The sequence below is a fragment of the Fusarium tjaetaba genome (assembly GCF_013396195.1).
Source record: "Fusarium tjaetaba strain NRRL 66243 chromosome Unknown NRRL66243_c0000035, whole genome shotgun sequence".
In the NCBI taxonomy this organism is placed as follows: Eukaryota; Fungi; Ascomycota; class Sordariomycetes; order Hypocreales; family Nectriaceae; genus Fusarium; species Fusarium tjaetaba.
The window spans coordinates 323623-345586 of NW_023501231.1; the positions used below are offsets into that span (position 1 = coordinate 323623).

General features: G+C 50.8%; 9 protein-coding genes across 9 annotated transcripts; 4 read left to right on the plus strand and 5 right to left on the minus strand.

Annotated features, from left to right (window-relative positions):
* Positions 1-867: 867 nt before the first annotated feature.
* On the minus strand, positions 868-1674 carry FTJAE_2011 (polyketide cyclase; the record flags this gene model as incomplete). The annotated part of the gene is made up of 1 exon (XM_037348162.1): positions 868-1674. One exon carries the CDS (start codon positions 1672-1674, stop codon positions 868-870), a length of 807 nt encoding a protein of 268 aa, XP_037210971.1.
* Positions 1675-2635: 961 nt separating this feature from the next.
* Positions 2636-4663, plus strand: FTJAE_2012 (general repressor of transcription; the record flags this gene model as incomplete). The annotated part of the gene is made up of 4 exons (XM_037348163.1): positions 2636-3069; positions 3117-4203; positions 4249-4416; positions 4463-4663. 4 exons carry the CDS (start codon positions 2636-2638, stop codon positions 4661-4663), a joined length of 1890 nt encoding a protein of 629 aa, XP_037210972.1.
* Positions 4664-4894: 231 nt separating this feature from the next.
* FTJAE_2013 (xylan 1 4-beta-xylosidase) lies at positions 4895-6511 on the plus strand (the record flags this gene model as incomplete). The annotated part of the gene is made up of 1 exon (XM_037348164.1): positions 4895-6511. One exon carries the CDS (start codon positions 4895-4897, stop codon positions 6509-6511), a length of 1617 nt encoding a protein of 538 aa, XP_037210973.1.
* A 238-nt stretch (positions 6512-6749) lies between these two features.
* FTJAE_2014 (uncharacterized protein) lies at positions 6750-7361 on the minus strand (the record flags this gene model as incomplete). Its single annotated transcript, XM_037348165.1, has 1 exon — positions 6750-7361. The coding sequence occupies one exon, from the start codon at positions 7359-7361 to the stop codon at positions 6750-6752; it is 612 nt and encodes a 203-aa protein (XP_037210974.1).
* An 895-nt stretch (positions 7362-8256) lies between these two features.
* FTJAE_2015 (uncharacterized protein) lies at positions 8257-9668 on the minus strand (the record flags this gene model as incomplete). Its single annotated transcript, XM_037348166.1, has 5 exons — positions 8257-8894; positions 8948-9066; positions 9117-9251; positions 9313-9463; positions 9506-9668. The coding sequence occupies 5 exons, from the start codon at positions 9666-9668 to the stop codon at positions 8257-8259; spliced, it is 1206 nt and encodes a 401-aa protein (XP_037210975.1).
* Positions 9669-10728: 1060 nt separating this feature from the next.
* Positions 10729-11527, plus strand: FTJAE_2016 (uncharacterized protein; the record flags this gene model as incomplete). The annotated part of the gene is made up of 3 exons (XM_037348167.1): positions 10729-10934; positions 10980-11283; positions 11339-11527. 3 exons carry the CDS (start codon positions 10729-10731, stop codon positions 11525-11527), a joined length of 699 nt encoding a protein of 232 aa, XP_037210976.1.
* Positions 11528-11817: 290 nt separating this feature from the next.
* FTJAE_2017 (chitin synthase) lies at positions 11818-13988 on the minus strand (the record flags this gene model as incomplete). Its single annotated transcript, XM_037348168.1, has 5 exons — positions 11818-11823; positions 11887-12029; positions 12087-12576; positions 12633-12806; positions 12861-13988. 5 exons carry the CDS (start codon positions 13986-13988, stop codon positions 11818-11820), a joined length of 1941 nt encoding a protein of 646 aa, XP_037210977.1.
* Positions 13989-14777: 789 nt separating this feature from the next.
* Positions 14778-16071, plus strand: FTJAE_2018 (UDP-n-acetyl-D-mannosamine 6-dehydrogenase; the record flags this gene model as incomplete). The annotated part of the gene is made up of 2 exons (XM_037348169.1): positions 14778-15230; positions 15283-16071. 2 exons carry the CDS (start codon positions 14778-14780, stop codon positions 16069-16071), a joined length of 1242 nt encoding a protein of 413 aa, XP_037210978.1.
* Positions 16072-16328: 257 nt separating this feature from the next.
* On the minus strand, positions 16329-19857 carry FTJAE_2019 (prostaglandin-endoperoxide synthase 1; the record flags this gene model as incomplete). Its single annotated transcript, XM_037348170.1, has 5 exons — positions 16329-16880; positions 16930-19001; positions 19051-19243; positions 19302-19540; positions 19608-19857. The coding sequence occupies 5 exons, from the start codon at positions 19855-19857 to the stop codon at positions 16329-16331; spliced, it is 3306 nt and encodes a 1101-aa protein (XP_037210979.1).
* Between the last annotated feature and the right edge of the window lie 2107 nt (positions 19858-21964).

Here is a 21964-nt window from a genome sequence, read left to right on the forward strand (position 1 = left end):
TTTCAATACCCATGTGTCCCTCACTACGACTTGATTAGCCGCCTTCATCAGGCACCTATATGGTGTGTACCCATATCCGCCCGGCTTGTGAGCATCAACCCCTGCGATGTCTGTTGTAGCTGCAGCTGGCTGAACAGGCGGGGTTTTCGACAAGGGCCTCCAAGGACTGTATTCATGTAGTTTTCTCTTTTCCCATGGAGAGGATGACGTGTATCACTTTAACTAATGAAAGGTCATAGAGCTTGATACGTTTGCCGCTGAAAGTATGCCGATCACTTCATTTCTTTGCCGTTGTAGCTGATGGCTTCTTGTCCATTACAGACAAAATTAAAAAAGCATCTTGTCACACGCTTCCAGCGCCAGTTGGTCTTGTTTGCGCCCTCGACTGCATCTTCGTTTCTATCTGATCAGTACGCGTAAGCGTAAGCCAAGTTTCCTGGATCACCTTCGGGCGCAACCGAAGATCCGATGACCATGCCTCCACCACCCCTTGCCTTGAACAAGGGTTTCCATCAAACTATGCAAAACCCATCAGAACTAAAAATGGGAACGGATCGACTCAGCTTTCTCTTTCCGCACTGAGGAGATGCCGTAGATCGTACCCTCGGGGTCACTCATGCACCCGCTCTCCGTCGAAGCCATGCACCGAGGATTTTAGAAGCTGACTAGAGGGCCCTCGAGGGACGCTACGAATATTTCTGCTTCTCGAGTCCTTGTTCGAGGCATTGAGATTAAGAAACTCGGATAACAATCGGTCAAACACATTGGGAGCATAATATTAGTTCCCGATTGGCAGGCCTCGTATCGTCATTCGCGCCGCTGGCGATCTGGCCTTGCTTTGGCTAAACCATTATTCTTCTTTCATTATTAGTCTGTCTGCTGAAGCTGCTTTCGATACGAATCCAAGTCAACAACAGACCAAACCCAGTGAATCCTGCCTTCATCAAGCCAATACATAACATGCTCATGAAACTTGACAGTCTTCCCGTTAGGCTCAGCTCCAGCCCATGCCTTGACAGGAAGTCCAGTAAACTCCAACCTAGCCGCAACTCTTCCCGCATCCTTATCGACGATGAGATCTTGAATGTCAAAGTATAGCCCATGAATCGCATCTTGACTCTCTGAAATCAGAGATATATACTCCGCAATAGTCTTCCTCACGGTATTGTGCGTCACTGATGGCTGACAGAACTTCTCAAAATTTGCCTCCATGGTCTTATCGTTGATGCTCTTGATGTACTCGCGGTACAGTGCTCCGAGATCAAGAGAAGTAGGGTTCAGTTCTTCCAACGTCGAAGGAGTTGTAGTTTGTTTTGCAGAGCGAGAGTCAACGTCTTTAAGTCGCTTGATAGTTGCCAAGCGGCCGTCGATAAACCATGTGAGTATAATCTCCTGACACTCATACTGTTGACCATCTGGGAGGGTTTCGGTCTTGATGACTCGCCCAGCAACGGCTTGGGCGCTTACATCAACCACACAGCTATCAAGCGTCACTGAGACTCCACTAGCGGAACGTAGATTTTCGATGAAGTTATCGCGCGGCTGAGATGTTGTGTCGATCAACATACTCGGCTGAAATAAGGATTCTAGAGTTTCCCATTTCGTCTCATTTCGAGCGTTGAGGATGGACTTGAGGAGATCAATAAGCTCAGATCGCGATTTCAAAGAAGCCATGATGAACGTTCGATTGTAATATCTAATAGTAAGTTGAAAGAAGCAAGTTGTTCACAGTCTTCGAAGAAGCGGAGATTGCATTTATACCTGGCTTGGCTCGTTGACAATAGCGCCCTTCGAGGGTCCTTCAGCATTAGTCATCAAAACTCTGGCTTGGCGATATCATACTCTCAGTTCATGTTCGATAATGTTCAACCTGGAGATATTCATTCCTTTCGCTGATAAGCCCGGTAATAAGGTTGATTAAGTAAAACAAGAATTCTGGCTGGTGCAGTCAGATATACGAGCCACACATATACGGTACTAACAGTGGTTAGACGAGAAACTTGTGTTCTTTCGCGCCAATTGATCGACAACTATATCAAGAACCCCAGAGACACATGATTACTTTGTAGCTTTCACACTTCAATCGTAAATACCACATGTACTCATTCTTGTAAAGGTCTCATTGATGCCAGGAATCGGGTAGGAATTGAGTTATATTGCCAAGGCGGACTTGCTGATGCGCAATAGTCCTTATAATAGGCTGTGACTTCGTCGCAGTGATGGAGCCGCTGTAATTTAGTGGATTCGGAAGGCCTGATGCCTGTCAGTCGCGCAAACACGGCAACACCTTGCCATCGAACACTGCGCAAACCCATTAACACTCTCAAGCCGCTTCACTCACAGCACGATATAGCACTATACAGATAAAAAAGAGCAGAAAAGAGAAATATTATTCTTAATTCATAACATCTAGCTTGACTTGTTGTATCTCTGGTGTCGAGTCTCTATTCAGTGTCTCTCACTGCACGCACGAGAAGCTGACCAATCCAAAGCCCAGCATTGGAAAATTTGCCCCATCTTCTCGACCCTCACTCAGCCAAAATACCAGTCACAATGACTGACTACTGATTGACGGCCCTGTCAACGTACAGACGTCACCCTCACTTGACTCGTCAACGATGAAGAAGTCAATAGCATGCGGCGCATGTCGCTCTTCCAAGCGCAAAGTGCTCCTCTCCCCTCCCCTCCCCCTTCCCTCTCACAACAACTGACTCACCCCTCTCAGTGCATCCACTCAGGCGGTCCGCCCTGCACGCGCTGTCGCGACCGCGGCGACGAGTGCGTCTTCCCGCCCAAGGGCACATCCTTCATCTTCCGCCGGAGCCGTCTCGAGCGTCACCGGGATGAAGTCGGGGCCGGGGCTGGGAGCCGGGCTGACTCGGAGCTCATCCGGGCCGGGAACCTGGCCACCACGGACCCGTTCGGCTTCCTGACGGATGAGGTCAAGAACAGTTATCTGCGGTGCTCGTACAAGTGGTCGTTCCACCATATTCCGAATCTCCTCATTGCTATTCGCGAGAGGAGGTTGGATCCTTTGCTCGTCTGGGCGATGCTGGCTATCACTGTGAGGTGCGGCATATGATTCCTTCGCTTATCGTCTCACTCACATGGAGCAGGTTCTCGCAGGCTGCGCCGCCGGGATATGCGACGCAGGTTGAAGCAAGCAATACATTCGCTGCTCATGCGCGGTCGCTTGTTCTGTCACTTGTGGACCAACCTACCGTCCATCGCGCGCAGGTTCTTCTCATGCTGACCGGACATTCCTGGGGCGCCGGTGAGGGTCGAAGGGCATGGGTTTATCTCGGCATGGCGGTGCGCATGGCACAAGTCCTCGGTCTATTTGAAGAACCGCCGCCAGCGATAACACGAGAAGACTTTATCGAAGCTGAAGAGAGACGCCGCACTGCCTGGACATGTTTCCTGATGGACAGTCTTCTCAGCGGAGGAAAGGGTCGCGATAGGATGCTGTCGGGTGATAAGATGCGGATCCAACTCCCGTGTGAGTCGGATAGCTTCAACTTTGGCCAGATTGTGCTGTGCGAAAGACTGGATGGCTCAATGCCGGATGGAGCGATGGGAACTATCCATGGCAGTCTAGGCATTGTGGCCAACAGCATGCGTGTCGCTGATGTCTGGGGCGCCGTCGCCAAATGGGCTTGTACACGGCACGACAACACTGTACCGCCATGGCAGCCTCAGTCTGAGTTCCAGATGCTACTCTCCCGACTTGAACTCTGGAAGAACTCACTACCCGAGAGATTACGATACGAGCTCTTCCTCCTACGGGCACACAGCGTGTCCAATCAAGGTCAGGCATACTGCTACATGCACTGCATCTACTTCATGAGCGTCATCTTCCTCTACCGGTCTTATCTCCCTGAAGTCGAGATGCAAAAGGCCAGAGTGGGCGATAAGGATTGGGACCAATGGTCAACATGGTCAAGCAAAGAGCTCGAGAAGGTCGCTGAGCAGGTGTGTGACATGCTGCAAGAGATACGCGCATTTGGCCTGTACTTTCTACGTGGTCTCGTTCCTTGGATTGGCTTCACCATTTACACGGCCGTCGGAACGATGCTGTACTTTTATCACTTCCCAAATCCTGGCGACACGGCGCATCAAGTTGAGAAGCGAAGGGAGCATATCGTCGAGGGTCTCTTGTTCCTCAAAGACATGCGACAAGCTTGGCCGATGGCTGACACCTGGGTAAGTCGCCCGTCTCATGATAGTGACTTTACTGACGGATTATAGCGCGAGAAGATCAAGGCGATGCAGATATTCTACAGCAACATCAAGGCCGACGGCGATCTCGCAGTAACACCCAGCGAAAGACGAGAAATGCGCAACGCAATCATCGACTACGGCGCTCTCCAGCCCGATCCCGTTCGTCAACCCGACGCCGAGAGCACCGACGAACAAGTACTTCACCCCATCACTCTCACATTCACTTACTAACACTTCCCAGAGCGCTACAGACGGCGAAAACGACCAGACCTCGTCAAACGTCGACTTTTCCTTCATCGCGCCCGCAGACATTGACCTGTTCGACACAGACTTTGCATTCGGTAGCAACATGTACGCGACGTTCGCTGACGCAACGCAGGGCTTCTGGGAGAGTTTCCCTGGGAGTATGGACATCACGGGCGACATGGCCATGGAGAACTGAGTGGTTTTCCCCACTGCCAAGCCGGGAAATGTTGAACGGCGATCGGCACTGAGACCCATCGTAACCTCATGAACAGTGAATGGTGGGTGAGCTGAGTTGAGTTCCCCGCGGTTGCATTCAGGCTAAATGCAATGACAGCCATCACGACATATCCAGCAATTATAAAAAGTCACCACTCATTCACGACAATACCTAGGTATTTCTCACCTCAATCTCATCGCATCAGTCAAAATGCCACAGGTCACAAACCCCATTCTTCCGGGCTTTAATCCCGACCCTTCAATCTGCCGCGTCGGCGATGACTACTACATCGCTACATCCACCTTTGAGTGGTTCCCCGGTGTTCAGATCCATCACTCCAAAGACCTTGCCAATTGGACTCTCGTCGTGCGTCCAGTGAACCGCAAGAGTCAGCTTGATATGCGTGGTGAGCCTGATAGCTGCGGTGTCTGGGCTCCCTGCCTGACGCACGATGGAGACAAGTTCTGGCTCGTCTACACGGACGTCAAGCGCAAGGACGGCTCGTTCAAGGATGCGCATAATTATATCATCACGGCGCCTGCTATCGAGGGGCCGTGGAGTGATCCCGTGTACGCTAATTCCTCTGGCTTTGATCCATCGCTGTTTCATGATGATGACGGTCGCAAGTGGTTCAACAACATGACATGGGATCATCGCGCTCGGCCTCATCTCTTCTCTGGTATCTTTCTTCAAGAGTTTGATCCCAAGCAGGGTAAACTCGTGGGACCGAAAAAGAACATCTTCAAGGGTACAGACCTAGCTTATGTTGAGGGATCGCATTTGTATAAGCGCAATGGATGGTACTACCTCTCTACAGCAGAGGGTGGCACAGGCTACACCCACGCCATGACTCTAGCGCGATCGCGCAGCATCTGGGGTCCTTATGAAGTCCATCCCCAGAAACACGTCGTCACTTCAAAAGATGCACCCAACGCAGCGCTCCAAAGAGCTGGCCACGCTGATATCGTGGATACACCCGATGGCAAGACGTACATCGTGCATCTAACTGGCCGCCCTGTTACCCAAAAGCGTCGCTCGGTCTTGGGTCGAGAAACAGCTATTCAAGAAGCGTACTGGGGCGATGACGACTGGCTGTACATCAAGAACGGCCCCGTCCCAAGTCTTCACGTTGATCTCCCCGCTGCACGCGACGACACAGAATACTGGAAAGAAAAGCGGTACACCTTCACCGACAAACTCCACATTGACTTCCAGTGGCTTCGAACACCTGAACCCGAGCGTATCTTCAACATCAAGAACAACCAGCTCAGCCTCATCGGTCGAGAGTCTGTCGGTTCATGGTTCGAACAAGCCCTCGTCGCACGCCGCCAAACACACTTCTCCTACGACGCCGAAACAGTGATAACCTACTCCCCCGACGACGAGCGCCAATTCGCCGGTCTGACAGCCTACTACTGCCGCTTCAACTTCTTCTACCTAACCGTGACCGCCAACGCCTCCGGCCAGCGCGAGCTCCAGATCATCTCCTCCGAAGAGTCCTTCCCCTTAGGTCGTCTTGAGCGTCCCTTTGCGGAGCCAGTTGAAATCCCCAACGAGGGCAAAATCCGACTTGCGGTTAGTGTTCGTGCGGGGAGCACGCTTCAGTTTTACTATGCTCTTGAGGGGCAGGAGTTGAAGGCGATTGGGCCTGTGTATGATGCTTCGATCTTGTCGGATGAGTGTGGAGGACATCCTAAGGATGGAAGCTTTACGGGTGCGTTTGTGGGGATGGCGTGTTCGGATGTTAATGGGCTTGCGAAGGAGGCGCAGTTTGATTACTTTGTGTATAGGCCTGTGCATGATAAGTTGGATCGGTATGAGATATAGACAGCAGATAGCCGATTCGAACAGAAGATTTCAACTTATGAACCTCATTATACATGGTGAACTCGACTTGACGATGGCTCACATAAACTAGACATTGTTTTTTATTATTCTCCCTTTGCGTTGAGACTTGTCAGAGGCTGTCCAGCCTTTCTAAAAACGAGTCGAATAGTAATACCTTCATGGCAGCCATCATACCACGAACCCCAGTATAGAATGAAAAACAGACCGCATGAACCAACTACAAACCAAACGCCGTCTTAGCACGCTGAAAGTACTCCAACCGCGGCTGAAGATCCGTCCCAACACACTCCTCAATGTACTTCTGAAAGCCCGTATCAACATCCGTCTTGAACGCTTGTCGAACATCATCCTTGCACTGCGTCCTCAAGAACCACGGTCCACTTCCAAAGTTATACTTATCAACCGTAACCTCATCCAACAAATCCCCCAGCTCCTGATCCGAAAGACCCTCTGTACTCTCAATGCCCTGCCATCCCTTGGCCAGCGCAGGAATGCTCTTGGCGTAGAGAAGGTTGTAATTGGGCATCTGCATATTCGCAGTGCCTTGGCCTGGACGACCAGGGTAGTGGTTCCGCTTATACTCAAAGTCTCCAGACTCAAAAGCCATGAGGGCGAGAACAGCGGCGATTTCAGCGGGGGAGTATATCCCTTGGGTCTGGAAGCTGGAGATGAGATACGGGGCTGCTTGGGTTGCTGTGCGGCATTCTTTGTTGCCGGTGGGACAGGTCTTTGATTTGGGGGCTATGGCTTCGATGATGGGGACTGCAGATAGAGAAGCAGCTGAAAGAGAGGCCAGAGAGGCGATGAGAGAGAGAGTGGTGAACTTCATAGTGATGAATGTCGTAGTGTCAAGTGTTGATTGACGTTGAGGCAAATGACCTGAAAAAGAGTGTGTTTAAGTAAAAAAATCCACCAGGGACTTTGTTAACCGCCAAAAGAAAGTCTGTGAAACACAAGGTATCACGAACAGCGAAGGAAAAAAGGAGTGAATAACCTCACAATCAATGGAAGTGAATAAGGATGCCAAGAACAGACACAGATTCAGGGAACAAGTCGCCTCTAAATACATTTTTCCCTCTCAAGTGCACTTCGTGAATCCCCCAGCCTCGTTGTCCAATGGCATTCCACGTCGAGGCGCAGGCAAACAAATGGTGAAACAGATGAAATGTGAAACGAACTGCTTGCGGCCAATTGAGGCGGATCTACAGGGGTTGGGGCCGGAAATCTCGGCATTGTTTTAGGGGCAATGAGCTGAAGGGGGCTGTGATTGGCGCTGGTGCTACATTGCACTGAATGGTCACTGAAACAGGGAAACGGTTGTACAAAGCGTGGATTTTGTTACAGTGAACATTCCAGCTCCAGCTTTGGGGGTGAAAGAGCCTTGTTTTGTTCACTTCGAGCTGGTGGTCGGGTTGACGTACGTAAATCGCGCACCTTGTTTAGCCTGACCAATCAGAGAGCGCTGATGTGAGTGAACCTCACCGAAACTAATGTCAAATCGATCGTTGAAGCAATTCACTATAAGTGGCAAAGAGCTCTGCATTGATCAGATCAGGGAGGCATAGAAGCTAACTTGAGCGAATGTGTTGTTATGTTGCTATGTAACGACCGACTTGGACTACCTAGCCTAAATACAAGAACAAATGAGAATAATTCAGTCTGGCCTCTGACCCTGCCCTAGCGGTAGTCGATCCGTATTCCGTCTCTCAAATACTTACTTAGCCTCACACCAAACCGCTTCCACAAGGTCCAGCATAGTAGCTGTAGCCATCGTCAGTGTCGGAAACACCGAATTCAGGGAAACCGTTGGGACACTGAGAGGTCGAGCATCCAGCCGAGTCGATGGCCTGGAAGTTGAGGCACGCTCCATCAGTGTTGCTGCGAGCCCAATAGACACAGCCAAGGGTGTTGTAGCAGGCATTGCAGCAGTCCTTGTTGATGTTGGTGCTGCCTGGGAGGGACACCTCGTTGCTCTCCATGAGTTCCGGGGAGTCGGGAACGCCGATTTCGATCCGGCCGTAGCCTGTAGGTCCGCACGGGTTGACCTGGACGGTGGAGACGGGGATGGTTCGCGTCGTGGCGGTCTTGGTCCAGGGGACGGTGACAGATGAGATGGAGAATCGCGTAGAGATGGATGTTGCTGTGCTCTTGGAGAGCCTGGTCTTGGTGATGGTGGTGGAAATGTCAGTGACTGCACCAATGGTCATGGAGACGGTAGTGGTTTCTTTGACGGTAACGTGCTTGGTGACAGTTGGGGACTTTCCGCTTGCGATCTTGGTGTAGGTCGTGGTAACCGTGGGTCTTTCAACAATGGTTGTGGATTCTGTCATGGCGCTGGTTGAGGTGCTTGTCAAATAGCAGTCTAGGTAATTATTCAGCTTTGTCACAACACTAATGGCACAGGGTTCGGCTTACAGCAGTCACGGGGAAGCACGGCTCTTTCACCCAAGTGCCCTCTCCTAAGCTTCAGCTTGTTGTTCCCAGCATCGCAGGACTGCTGAGCCCACGTTGAAGTAGTGCTGCGCGTCTTTGTGCTGCGATTCCTGGTTAGCAAGGGGAAGTTTTATTGGTCAATATTACTCACGCTGGCAGTGTGGTAGTAACAATGACTGTAGTCAGATATGTTCGAGGTTTGGGAAGCGTGGTGTACAGCCACTTGGTATCGGTCCGGGAGACAACCTTTGTGGTATACAGCGCCGTGATGGTAGGAAGCGTCTTACTGTCCGAAAAGTCTCTGGTTAGTACAGGGGTTTTGGGGAAGCATACAACATTAAACTCACGTTCTGCTCTTTGAGTAGGTAGTAGTGGTAACCTCAGTTGTAGTAGTTGCCGTGATGGTTTCTGTTTCTCGGATCACGACAGGCTTGGTAACCGTAACCGCTTCGCTTGCGGCGGGCACGAAGCAGGCCGTTTGAGAGAGTGATTTCGATGCTGCAAAAATTCATAATAATTAGCCTACAGGCCTTTATGTACGGACAGCGCATGAGATACCAATAAGCTCCGAGCAGAGTTCCGCAGAAGCCTCGGGCAGGGCTGCACAAGAAGACGCGGCAGGCTTGCAAAGGCCAATGGAGCTCTGCCCCGTTGCATGCTCCAGAGTTGCCAGGAGAAGGAGCCAGATGAAGTGAAAGTGCATGTTGATGCGTATTTGGGTCAGTTGAAGTGTTGGATGTTGGATGTTGAATGTTGAATGATAGTTAATAGGCGAGTTGGTTGGAGAAAAGATTCTAGTGTTCAGTGGGAGGGAGTCAACTTATAGCATTCTTGCTCCCATTTCACGGCTCTTTTTCTATGTTAGTCGTACAAGTCGTCAATATTGTTACATAATTGATTACTGACAAGTTTGATAGTTTAGAGAAGCATCTCTGTGGTGGAGCTTTCAAAGACAGACGAATCGTGACCATATGCCAGCCACATTGACCCAAATGGCACCGTGGATAACGTGGCTCGCAAGACAGAATGTGCTCTAGACCCCAACATCAAATTCCTCGGAGTTACATCGAAGACCGATAATAGAAGCCAGGAAGATCGATCCCACTGTGAACACCAACACATGAAATCATTACATTGAATCATGTTCAGGAATGCTAAACTCGAATATGGGTAACTTGAATCGTTTCCGGTAGTGTTGATGCTGTTGGAGACTTCTGGAACTCAAGACGAACAGTGGCTTGTCAGATCACAACTATTCCATTCGCGTTCCATGAACAATGTGATTAGTAATTATAAGGCTTGCATCAGCTCATGTGGCTTTCGTCATGATATCAACTCCACTTTTCACAGCCCTATCCGCGGAGATATAAGCATAAACATAAGTTACCGCTGCGATGGTCTAGAATCGGGTCCATCAATGAGCTATCAAAGCAAGCTTTCAGCCACAAATGACGAGGTACAAGCTGCAAGGCACAAACATGACTTTCAGCCCTGGCTTCGCCCTCATGTCTAGACAGGCCGGTGAACCTGGGGATAAACTTTACGTTGAAATCGGATCATTCACCCAACGATGTTCTCACATCACCGAAAACGTCGATTTGCACATACTTCCACGTCAAGTTCTTTTGTTCAGTCTCTAGTGCGTGTTCAGATGCACGGCTATAAATTGGCTCTCGACAGCTGAGGAAACATCAGCCAATGCCTGACAACCAAGTCACACATACTCTACCAAGCCAAGAACACCACCACCCAACATCCACAACATGTACTTCCCAACTCTTGTTCTCCTCCTCACGGCCGGACTTGAAATGAGTCTTGTCAGAGCTGCCAAAGCGCCCAAGAACAGCACGGTCAAACTGGACAAGTGCGCGGTAACTGCCCTGACGACCGAGTTCTCGGCTGGCTTCAAGCAGCCGAACCCTCCTCAGATCAAGAGCGAGTTCACCACTAGCTTCGTCCAGCACAGATGGTACGTTCTCCACATAGCCCCGGCCTGCTTCTGACAGGAACGCAGGAACCAACGCACTTCGGTCATCGTCGCAGGATACCTCGAGAACTCCGGCTCTCAGGGCGTCATACGGGTTGACCAGGCTTACGACGGGTCCCTAACCTCATCCGTCTACGACTACAACAACATGACAGACGACACTATGGTGGACCACACGATGAACACGTTCCAAAGCGGCGCAAGCTGCCCCAAGGTGTCTAGGGGCTACGACAACATCACTTTTCCGCTCTTCTCCAAGGACATGCTCATCAAGGGTGGCGCTGTGTTCACTGGGTCTGTCACGAGAGACTTTTCTGGCCGTGGCGTGGGTGTAAGTTTTTCTCTACCTGTTAGTATTCAACTTACAAGACTGACGTTGCTTTTAGTGGAATATCATCTATGAGGGCCGGATGCCGCTGACAGTTTATGTCAACCCTTGCAACGCTATTATAGGATATGACTACTTCTTGCGGGATGAACGGACCAGAGTGGTTACAGAGTTCTTTAATACTAACATAACTACCAATCAGCGAGATGTTCTGGCAGGTGTTGCGCTGCCCGCTATCTTTAAGTAGTCTAGATAGTGTAATTATACATGATTTTAGAATATCGACTTGTTCATATATGTGTTTGTGTGTGTGCGTGCATGTTACACTTGTTGGAGAACATCTGTTTTGTTTGAATATTGGGGTTCAACGCGACAGCCGTATGGCCTATTGTTGACTCGATTTTAAGGTTGCTGCGTCCTCTATGGCTTTTTTATAGCGCCTTTCATTATACCGTAGTAAGACAAAACACCACCGTTATGTCACTCTGTTTAGCTATATTGCTAGCTCTATATATGTATATATCTATATATTGTCTGCTATTCCTACATCGAAACAAGTACTCAACACTCAACACTCAAACCGCTGAAGCTTGCAATACTACTTACACTGGCAGTGATTGCAGCATCCACCTGTGCCTCTATTGCTCCCATAGCCGAAGCGTTCAATACATTGTTGTCCGTCAGGCCACCGGTATCTGCAGTAGCTGCTGCTGGCGCTGAAGAAGCAGTTACACCTGACATACCCCATGCTAAAGCTGATTAGCTCACGAGCCTATCTCTGTTGTCTAGGTTTTCCATAGACTTACCTTGGCTGCCAAGATTGATGGCTACTTTTGTAAATATGATGATTGACATTATTGGAGAAATGCATTTATTAATGCAGAACCCCAGCACTAGCTTATGTGCTCGGCGTCTGAGCTCCCGCTCGATCAGAACGGAGATGAAAAACCAGCAAGAGGGCAACTGGCCGATGACAAGCATCGGGATGAGTTTCAAGACCGGCACTCCGTGGCTGACCCGTCTGAGGAACATGATCGTGTTGAGAACTCGGTAGTAGACAAGGCTTAACCGAACCACCTCAATAGTCGCTGCTATTCTCGTAATCAGGATCATTCTCTCACCTCCGAGATAGAAGTAATTGTTGAAGTAGGCGTTTGATCCCCATCTGCGCCGCTGGCTAAGATAATGCTGTAGGGACTGGGGAGCGACTGTTTCGCTCACGGCGTCAGGGACAAAGAGCGTGTGCAGGTGCTTCCCTTGAGAAAGCATTGAGTAGGTCAGTCTCCTATCAGTTCCCTATGTTTAAGCAGTCAGATCAGGACTTGGGCTGTGAGCAATCAAGGTCAACTCACAAGATACTGCACTTGATGTGAGAGCACCAAAGCCCCCGTAATAGGCTCTGCATACTTTTGGATAGCCCCTCCCATCTCCTCCCTAACAGATATCATGGTGATGCAGCCTGGAAGACATGTGACCTTTCCGATGTAGTGTTCTGCTCTTCTGCGAACGTACTGGCCAAAGGTGTACTGGGGCCGTCAGTCTGACAGGATCATTTCTCTGTAGATATACTCTTCGCATACCTGAAATTGCTGGTACAGGTTCCAGACGGACCATTCGTATCCTGGCTCCAGCTCCACAAGAACAAGGCCGCAGGCTGCAATGGCATTCTTGTTGCGGCACAGAGCATTTGCAAGCTTGGCTAATGCACCCTTGTGAATCGTAGAGTCTGCGTCGGTGCAAAACACCATATCAAAGCCTTGGAACTGATCTGTTTCCGACAGCAGAGACGGCAAGATGTGAGTCCATATCTCTTCTCTCAAGAGCCTCGTATAAATCGGCGCGTTGGGGCGGATGTAATTGAACAGATCATGACACAGGATAAGCGAGTCCTTTTTGCCGCCATTCTTGAGCTTTTCGAGAACAATAACGGGAACGTCTTCCATGTAGCCGGCAATTATCCGCAATGTTCCCCTTTTCCACTTGAAGGATATATATGCTCTCTCGAGTTGAGTGATGACCCGTGTCATATTTCCTCGGATGTCGCGGGGCTGTCCGTCAAGTATCACCACCATGACCTGGCGATGAGGCTCTGTGCCGTTGTCGCGAAGCGAAAATATGGTTTTGACGATTTGTTCTTCGCTTTCCGAGTATGCCGGTATCAGGGATAATATCCAGCGCTGTGTGATGGGGTCTGGGGGCCAGAGTGTCTGGTACACCTTGGTAAACGCAAGGCCCACGGGGGATATGATGGAGGAAAGAAAGTCTTTGCTTTTGATGAAGTATATCATCGCTAGAGCCACCTTGGATTCCTTTCCTAGTATCGCTGTGATGGCCAGGATGATGTTGAGCAGCAGGATAGCACCGAGGAAGATGATGCGCTGCTTGGTAAGGTCTTGTCGAGTGAGGACCCTTGCTGGATCAACGGGGTCATCAACTTCAGGATATCCCGAAGTTTCAACAGTGAGGCCACGGCTGCCCAGCATTTCAGCCTTGTCTGACTCCGGGACATTGCCCATAAGGTCATTAACGCACACTCCCTTGGCGGGTGCAGTGTTTGAGACACCCGAGGCCTTGTCCCTAGCACCGAGATCTTTTTCTATGGCACTATCGAGGCAATGTCCTGCCCTGTCAGGAACAGGCTGTTGGTTGCCGTTTGTGCAGAGAGTGTCGGTGGTCTCTCCTGTGACTCTGCTAGGCTTGGAGAGCATCTTTGCTGACACCAGTTTTGGAAAGCCACCGGATTTCGGCAGAGAACAGAAGATAAAATCAGAAGACGAGGCGGGCTTGAGATCATGCCACGCGTTATTGCAGGGCGTCGGCCGCAAGAAGCAGACGTGACGATCTTGGTTGTCCCCTTTGATTGATTAGTGAACTTGGCTTTGAGCATGCCTTTCTCCCTCTGCTAGTATTTGACCTACGCCATCGCCGCGTTTGTCCTGGACTCGACAGTATGTGCCACTTCAATGGTACCTGTTCCTGGATTCGGCAAGATCCGTCCTCTGTTGTAAGACGCAGGAACCCGGATCCAAGCAAAGATGCCTTGTTCCCATGATGCGTCGAGGTGGAGGGTGCGCCATGTGGGAGTCTAGAAGTTGATTTAGCTCGTCGCGTCGTCGTGTTTATTCAAAAATGATGCTATTGCCATTTTCGCAATGCATTCCAGTCCATGATATCATGTTGGTGTTCTTGATCAAATGGTTAGTTCCCCAAGCCTAACCTGTTTTGTGCGCCGTTTATTCCCAGGACATCACCGGAATAAGGATGAGAAAGGTCTAGACCACGGCACGGGAGACCTTCTAGCCTGTAGATGATCTTTCTGGAAACATTGCGCGGAGATGGGGTAGTTGATCAAAGCCTCTTGTGCGACGATGCAGGTGAGTTTGGTAGTATATATAGCCTCGTTGTTTACGACAATAATCCTCAATCCAAGCAGATTTATCCACTCAGACATCAGCTCCATCCATTCAAGTTCAGTTATTCATCAATTATCCACCAACATGCCGCACAAGATTGAGCAGCCTGCCCTAGAGGGCTCCCAAGTCCTAACCGTCAAACAAGACATCCTCGTTGCCGTCATCGGCATAGGATTCGTAGGCACAGGACTGGTGTCTACATTTTCCACTGCCTATCCGGTCCTTGGGTTCGATGTTAGCCAGAAGCGAGTTGCAGAAGTAGCTCGCGAGTTTTATACTCGGCCCAACACCCGCTTCACGACCCAAGAGTCAGATCTCGGTCAGGCAACCCACTTCTTGATCTCCGTCCCTACTCTCCTCCTGCCCGACAAGTCTGTTGATCTCTCCTACATCAAGAGTGCCCTTGACGTGATCCGGCGCTGGGCAAAGCCGCAGTCGACGATTGTGGTTGAAAGCTCAGTGGCCGTGGGGATGACGCGGAAACTACTGGGACCTCTCGCCCTGTCAAATGGCTACTTTGTTGGCATGTCTCCCGAGGTTAGTAAGCTCACTTGACTCAGTACTTGAGTGAAATTAATCGGCCATCTAGCGTATTGATCCTGGTCGTACCGAGCCGCCTATGCATTCTATCCCCAAGGTAGTCTCTGGGCTTGACGATATCTCCCCCGGGTCATTGAACTTCATTACCAAGCTGTACCAACGCGTGTTTGACCAGGTCATACCTGTTTCAAGCCCAGAAGTAGCAGAAATGACAAAACTTTACGAAAACTGTCAGCGAATGATGGGGATAGCATTTGCCAACGAGATGGCAGACGCATGCGTTAGCCATAACATCAACCCCTTTGAAGTATGCAGGGCCGCATCAACCAAGCCATTCGGCTACATGCCATTTTCTCCTAGTCTGGGAGTCGGCGGCCATTGCATCCCCGTTAACCCATACTATCGCCTCCTCAACAACGACTTTCCGTTGTTGCAACAGGCAGCAGAGAGGATGCATCAGCGGCCCAAGCGAATAGCCCATCGCATTCTGGCCGAGCTCTATGCAGATGAACACCAGAGCGACTCTGGAAGACTCGTGCCAAAGCGCGTGCTTATCGTCGGCATAGGGTTCAAGGCCGGGCAGTCGCATCTCGTGAATTCACCCGGCCTTGCGCTGGCTTCGGAGCTCCAGCGCATCGGCCAGGTGGATGTCATGTTTGCCGACAGTCTTGTGCACCAGTGGCAGGTCCCCCATATTGAGAAGTTGCCCGAGGAGGGTTGGAATAGAGAGTGTTTGGGGGAGTTTGACATGATTGTTGTGGCTTTTCGACAGGTCGCGATGGAGTTGGGAGTTTTGGAGGGTCTGCATGGGGTCAAGGTGCAGATGTGGTGCGACTAACCTAACTTGGCTTGGTTAGATGTTAGCCTTGTAACTAATAGATGTACCTTTCAGTTTTCACTGCTTAAACCCCTCAGTGCCCCCAGATATACCCGCTAACCTCCCTGTAAGCGGAGTCTGTCTCACTGAGACCAGGAAAAGGTAGTGCAATAGCCACTTTGGAGCATGAATAAGAAGAATTAATTACAATCTACCCATTACCTTTATCCACCATTACATCACCTCATCCCAATCACCTCACTACAGCCATCAATTACCTACTCATCCCAGGTAATCTTCATACTAGTAGGGAACGGCCAAATACTTCCCCAGTCCTCCGTCATGTAGACAAAGAAACCCCCCGGTCTCGGAACCTTCTTCAACTCCCCTTGCGCACCAGGAACCCTCCTAACACCCTTCTTCCTAAACACCGCCCTAAACAGCTCCGTGAGCGCAACCTGGCTGATATCCCTCCCCAGACAGGCGTGCGGGCCGACGCCGTAGTGGATGTACTTGTCCAGCGGACGCTTGGGGTCCACGACGCCAGGGTTGGGGAAGATCTTGGGATCCTGGGCGGCTTGGACGAAGGAGACGAAGACGCGGTCGCCCGCGTTGACGGGGATGCTGCGGCCGTCGTCTTCGTGGATCGTGTCGGGGCCTGTGGCTTCGCGGTAGAGACCGAATGTTCCGGCCATGCGGATTCCTTCCATTGCGTAGCCGAGGAGCAGAGCGTCTGTCTCGTCGCCTGTTTCGAGGGCGGCGATGCGGGCTAGTTCGGGGCGGTATTTCTCACCTGCTGGGGAGAGATACCAGTCCAGTGTTTGCGCAAACTGACTCATTAGCACTCACTCAATTGACAGTAGGTGAAGTTTGACTTACCACTTGAGCCTGGTTGGGCACCATAGCACCAGCCGTAGGCAGGATCTGACTCCAGACAATATCCTCCGTGCTCAACCCCGCCTTCTTCAACCCCTTGGCCATGTTCTCACCATACCTCGCCAGCGGATCATCATTCTTATCCGGCTTACTAGTAAACAATCCCTTGACCCCAATGCTATTCGCCAACTTGACATTCATCTCAATAATACCGCCCAGTTTCTGCGCAACCTCCCTCGCACCCTGTCTAAGCGGGAAACTCTTGGCCGGATCAATGTCAAAGAAGATACACACAAAGATCACAGCAAGGATCATGTACAGCTCTTGCTCCGAGAACACACCCTTTGGATTCTCGCTCGTCTTGAGCGGTAGGTTAAACATCCTCGCGACGAAGTGCGTGTGCGCAACGTTACCCACGTCTCGTACAACATCAACCTGCGTCTTGCCCGCAAGCTTGTACGACTTCTCGGCGAGTAACTTCTCAGCGGTCGTAGCGTAAAACGACTTTACTGCATTGCGCCATGTGTCGTTGTACAGGAGCTTACCCATGCACTTGCGCTGCTGGGCGTGAAGCTGCGTATCACCCGAGAGCATGAAGCGCCCGCCTGCTTCGCCCATGAGGTACTTGAGGCCTTCTTCCCAGCAGACGCGGTATTTTTGCTGATCCTCTAGAATGTACTTTGCGGCGTTGTACCCGATGATGTTGATGCGAGTGGCTGTAGGTTCAGGACGGGAAAAGTCAAAGCGGTCTGCGCGCTTGATGTCTGTGAGGATCTTTTTGTTCTCCGAGGGTATCACCATGGGATAGTGCGCGTAGACGGAGTTGCCCTTGAAGTGCTGGGGGAATGCGCGCAGGAAGAGCTTGTAGAAGACGCAGCCGTGGTTGACCTTGAGATCGTAGTCGACTTCCTTGTAGCCCCAGTTGGTCAGGTGACGGGGGTTGTAGTCGGTGGTGTAGTACCTATCGCCTCTGACGAGAGCGACGGCATCGGAGAGGACGACTCGAGAGATGGTGTATGTGGGCGCGATGCCGACACCTGGGACCATGGGAGTCTTTGCCTCTTCAGCGACGATACCGGGATACAACTCGACGTAGTCAGGATGTTGATAGAGGTTACGCAGAGCATCAGCGACGGAGGGATCAGAGTTGATGTCCTCGAACGTCTCATACGCCTTCAAGCCGAAATGCTTCCTAAACTCATTCAATCCAGCCAAGTTCCACTTCCTCCCACGCATGATACCCAACATCTCAATGGGCTTCATGATACGCGGGACATTACGTCCGCCAAACGCACCACCAGGCTGTTCAATAGCCGTAGCCAGTGCCTCGACAAGTTCATCGTCGTTGAACTTGCCATCAGGACCTCTCTTGAAGCCACCAAACGTTCTCTCACTCGGCTCATCAGCGACACTCGCCTCAAACGCTTTAAGCGCCTTCATCATAGTCTGCAGGTTCATAGGCCCGTAGTTCTCACCAAGAAGCTCAGTGTAGAAATCCTGAACCCACTTGTCGTCCATCTCCGAGAGACACGAGTGCCAGCGATAGCAAAGGTTGAACTCAGCAGAAACAACGTTTCCAGTGCCGCTCTCAGACAGATCCTTCGTACCTACACTAACGCCCATTTCCTGTCGCGGATCAAGAGTCCAGGTGGTGTCAACCCTGTTCAGATTGATGATGTTTCTCACGTAGTCAATAAGCGTGATGTTGATGTACAAGCCAGAGGTGACGAGTCTCGCAGTCTCAAAGAGCTCCGTGTCGCGCTTCTTCCACGCAGCCTCTGCAGCTTCGGGGGATAAATGCTCAGCTGGTTTGGAGAAGCGACCGCCCTCGTTGATGTCTGCGAGGTTCGTGGCGACATGGTTGTGAAAGCGGTTGAACATGATGAGGAGGATAGGAACACCAGGTGGATTACCGATGAGACGCTTATCAGCGAAACAATCAGGCTTCAATTGGCCGTCTTTGAAGGTTCGGATTGAGTCGCGGTCTTTTTCGGTTGAGCCGTAGAGAGGAGCGAGGTCGAGATAGGAGGAGGAGTCGTTCTGGTTAGGGTCCTGGAGGTTTGTCCAGAAGAGGTCTGCTCTGTTAGTCAATTGAGAGACATTATATGAAGGGAGGAAGCTTACCGTGAATAATGATAGTGGCCCAGTACCAAAGAATACTCGACACGTTATTCGGATTCTTCTTGAAGGCATCTCTTGCAAAGACACTCTCAAAGATAGCCTCAGGATCAGGCTGCGCACCGAGACTCATGCCCTTTGGACGAACAGTTCGAGAGTAGGGAGTTCTCGCGGCGCCCAATTGAGGAAGATACGGATTCTACATCGCCAGTCAATCATCAATGCGGCCAGTAGATGGGGAGGGAGTGTAGACTTACATTGTTGGATCCATCAGGCTGTCGGAAGCGAAACTTGTCTCCCATGTACAGCATAGGCGGATGATCAATCGAGTTCCAAAGCTGCGAGATGAAACTATTCGTCAAAGACTCCTGAACCTTGGAGTGATCGCTCAGATTAGCGACAAGCTGAATCGTGCGCTCCATGATCATGGTCTTGTCGTCCTGTTGGGTTTCACCCTTGACTTTGGACTTGACGATCTCGAGGAGTGTCTTGAGGTCTAGTTCAATCAGCAAACACTCTACCCATCCAACACTAGACCAAGACCAATGGGACTGTGAACATACCTCTTCCACGAAGCCGTCGAATATCCTCTCTCAAACCCGGTCTGTTGTCCACAACGCGATACGACCCATCGCCCATCTCCTTCGGGAGCGGTCGTTTACTCGCGACGCGAAGCTGCTTGAAGCTCTTGACGATACCATCTTTTTTATCGCCGTTAGGAAGAGGCCTAGCTTCAGATTTGGTAGACGGCGACGCAGGAGAAGCTCTCTTCTCGTAGCCATTTGTAGCTACCCCGTTCTTGTGTTCCGCCATGATTGCAGTAGAGCTTCAGACAAGAATCACCAGATGAGAAGCTTCAACAAAAAAGAAGAGGAAGCGGGGAGAGGGAGGGTGGACGTACGCCTCTTTATCTTGTCTCTTCCCTCAAGCACATGCAAGCTGCAACACAGTATGTACAGAGACCATACAAGCTACCCAGACACGGCATTCCAAACCTCCGCTCACCCCAAGAACCAATAGATGCAGAGATTGACAAACCAGATGTCGTGGAACGAGACCTACGCGGAGCCGGACGCTCTCCTAGCTCCAAAAGAAGGTCAATCACCCTTGGAGATCCATGGATCTGCGGCGCCATTTGTGACGAGAGGATTTGTAAGTGAGGGTAGGGTAGATCTCTCCGCCATGTCTGAGATCTTTGTCTTGCTTCCGAGACATAATGTCAATGCACATGCAGCTGCACCTCCTTTGACCACAGTAATCTCTCTGACATTGATGCTCGCATGATGTCGTGGCTTCAGCCCTCTTCACTACCTCTCTTCCCAAGCTTACTCTCAATGTCACCAACGAGCTCCAGCCAAAATCGATAGCGGACCGACCCGGGCTAAGCTGAGCCCGTCCCAATACGGCAGAACTAAACAGGGCTGATCGACCCACGGACGGCATTTCCTAGGCCCTAAGCTTTTTTAGCGCGGTCCCTCTTCAACTGAGACACTTGATAATCAGCACGATGTGAGTGGTTGCTTGTGCAGAGCTGAAAGTCCTCTTTGGGAAAAGGGTGCGGAGGTGGGAGAGACGAAATGACGTGGTTTATTCTGTTTGGAGGGTTGATATTGTGTCTTGATATTGAGTGTCTTGTGCAGTTCCCTTGCTTTGACTCTCCTCTACCTATGGGAGGTTATAAGTCAACCTTGAGACACCTCATGTTATAATATTGACAGCCATTGAGACAAAGCAATAGCATCAGCTCATTCACAGACCGATAGTCTCCCCTCCCTCTCACAGTCTGTCGATCCCTCACCACTCACCCGGTCCCCTCACCCAAGCTTCACCACTTTCAGCTCGCCGATCCCTACCCCCAACGTCAATCCTACACCCTTTTCGACCTCCTCATTATCGGATCGTCCCCCCTAGCCCAAGAAACACGTCCCCACTCAATCTTAATCCCTAGATCTCCCTTCTCCACAGCGGGATAAAGATCGACCCAAACATCCACTTCGGGCAGGCTGCAGATCTGTATCGCACGAGTCGCTCATACTGTGACGTTTGTACTGTGCGGTAGGGGGAAACACCTTATTGATCCTTTCGCTGTGTACCCCGGGCCTCAAATGCAGCTGGAGCTGGAATCAGTCACTGAGGTTGTACAATAGCGGTTCGTGATACTCTGTACTCGTCACAAAACTCCATTGCTATGTATGCTATGCTATGCATGCTCTATTAACAGTAGCTACGCCTGTTCTATTTCGTCCTTAGGTCGTGTACATAAAAGTCAAGCTTATCGCTCTCATAAACATGACCCTTCGGCTGTCCCGCGCCCCGATAGATATTGTCAATCGAGTGCTGATGAAACGTATCCTGATGATTACAATTGAGAATATGATCCAGCCCCGGCGGGTGCGTCAATCGAAAGATGCCATATCTAGAAATTCGTCAGTGTCTTTCTTTCTTCTCACTTTTTGATCGCGTGACTCACGATGGCTGAAACTTTGGCGCGCATACGATCGCAACACTCTCAGGCATCATAACCTGATACCCAGCATGCGTGTGCAAATCCCTCGAGCTCATAAAACACGTCTGCGTCGGATGCGTGTGAATCCACCCCAGCAGGAGCAAATCCTCCTTCATGCAGTAATCAAACATGACCTCCTCGTTCTCCGTCTCGCACGTATCCGACGTGCACTTCTGATCGGGGATCAAGAGACACCGCACGAACAGCGCATTGTTGATCGGTGTCCCGCACAGCATGCCGCACATTTCGAGCCCGCGACGCGTATTGTCCGCTGCGATGTCGAGGAATTTCTGGCGCAGGTTCTTGGGGAGGAAGAGCGAGCGTATGGGATCGCCGTTCTCAAGGTATGCGCCTGGTTTAAAGGTGAGACGCTCTTTTTTAGGGAGGGTTGGGGGCGTGTCGAGGGCTTCTTTG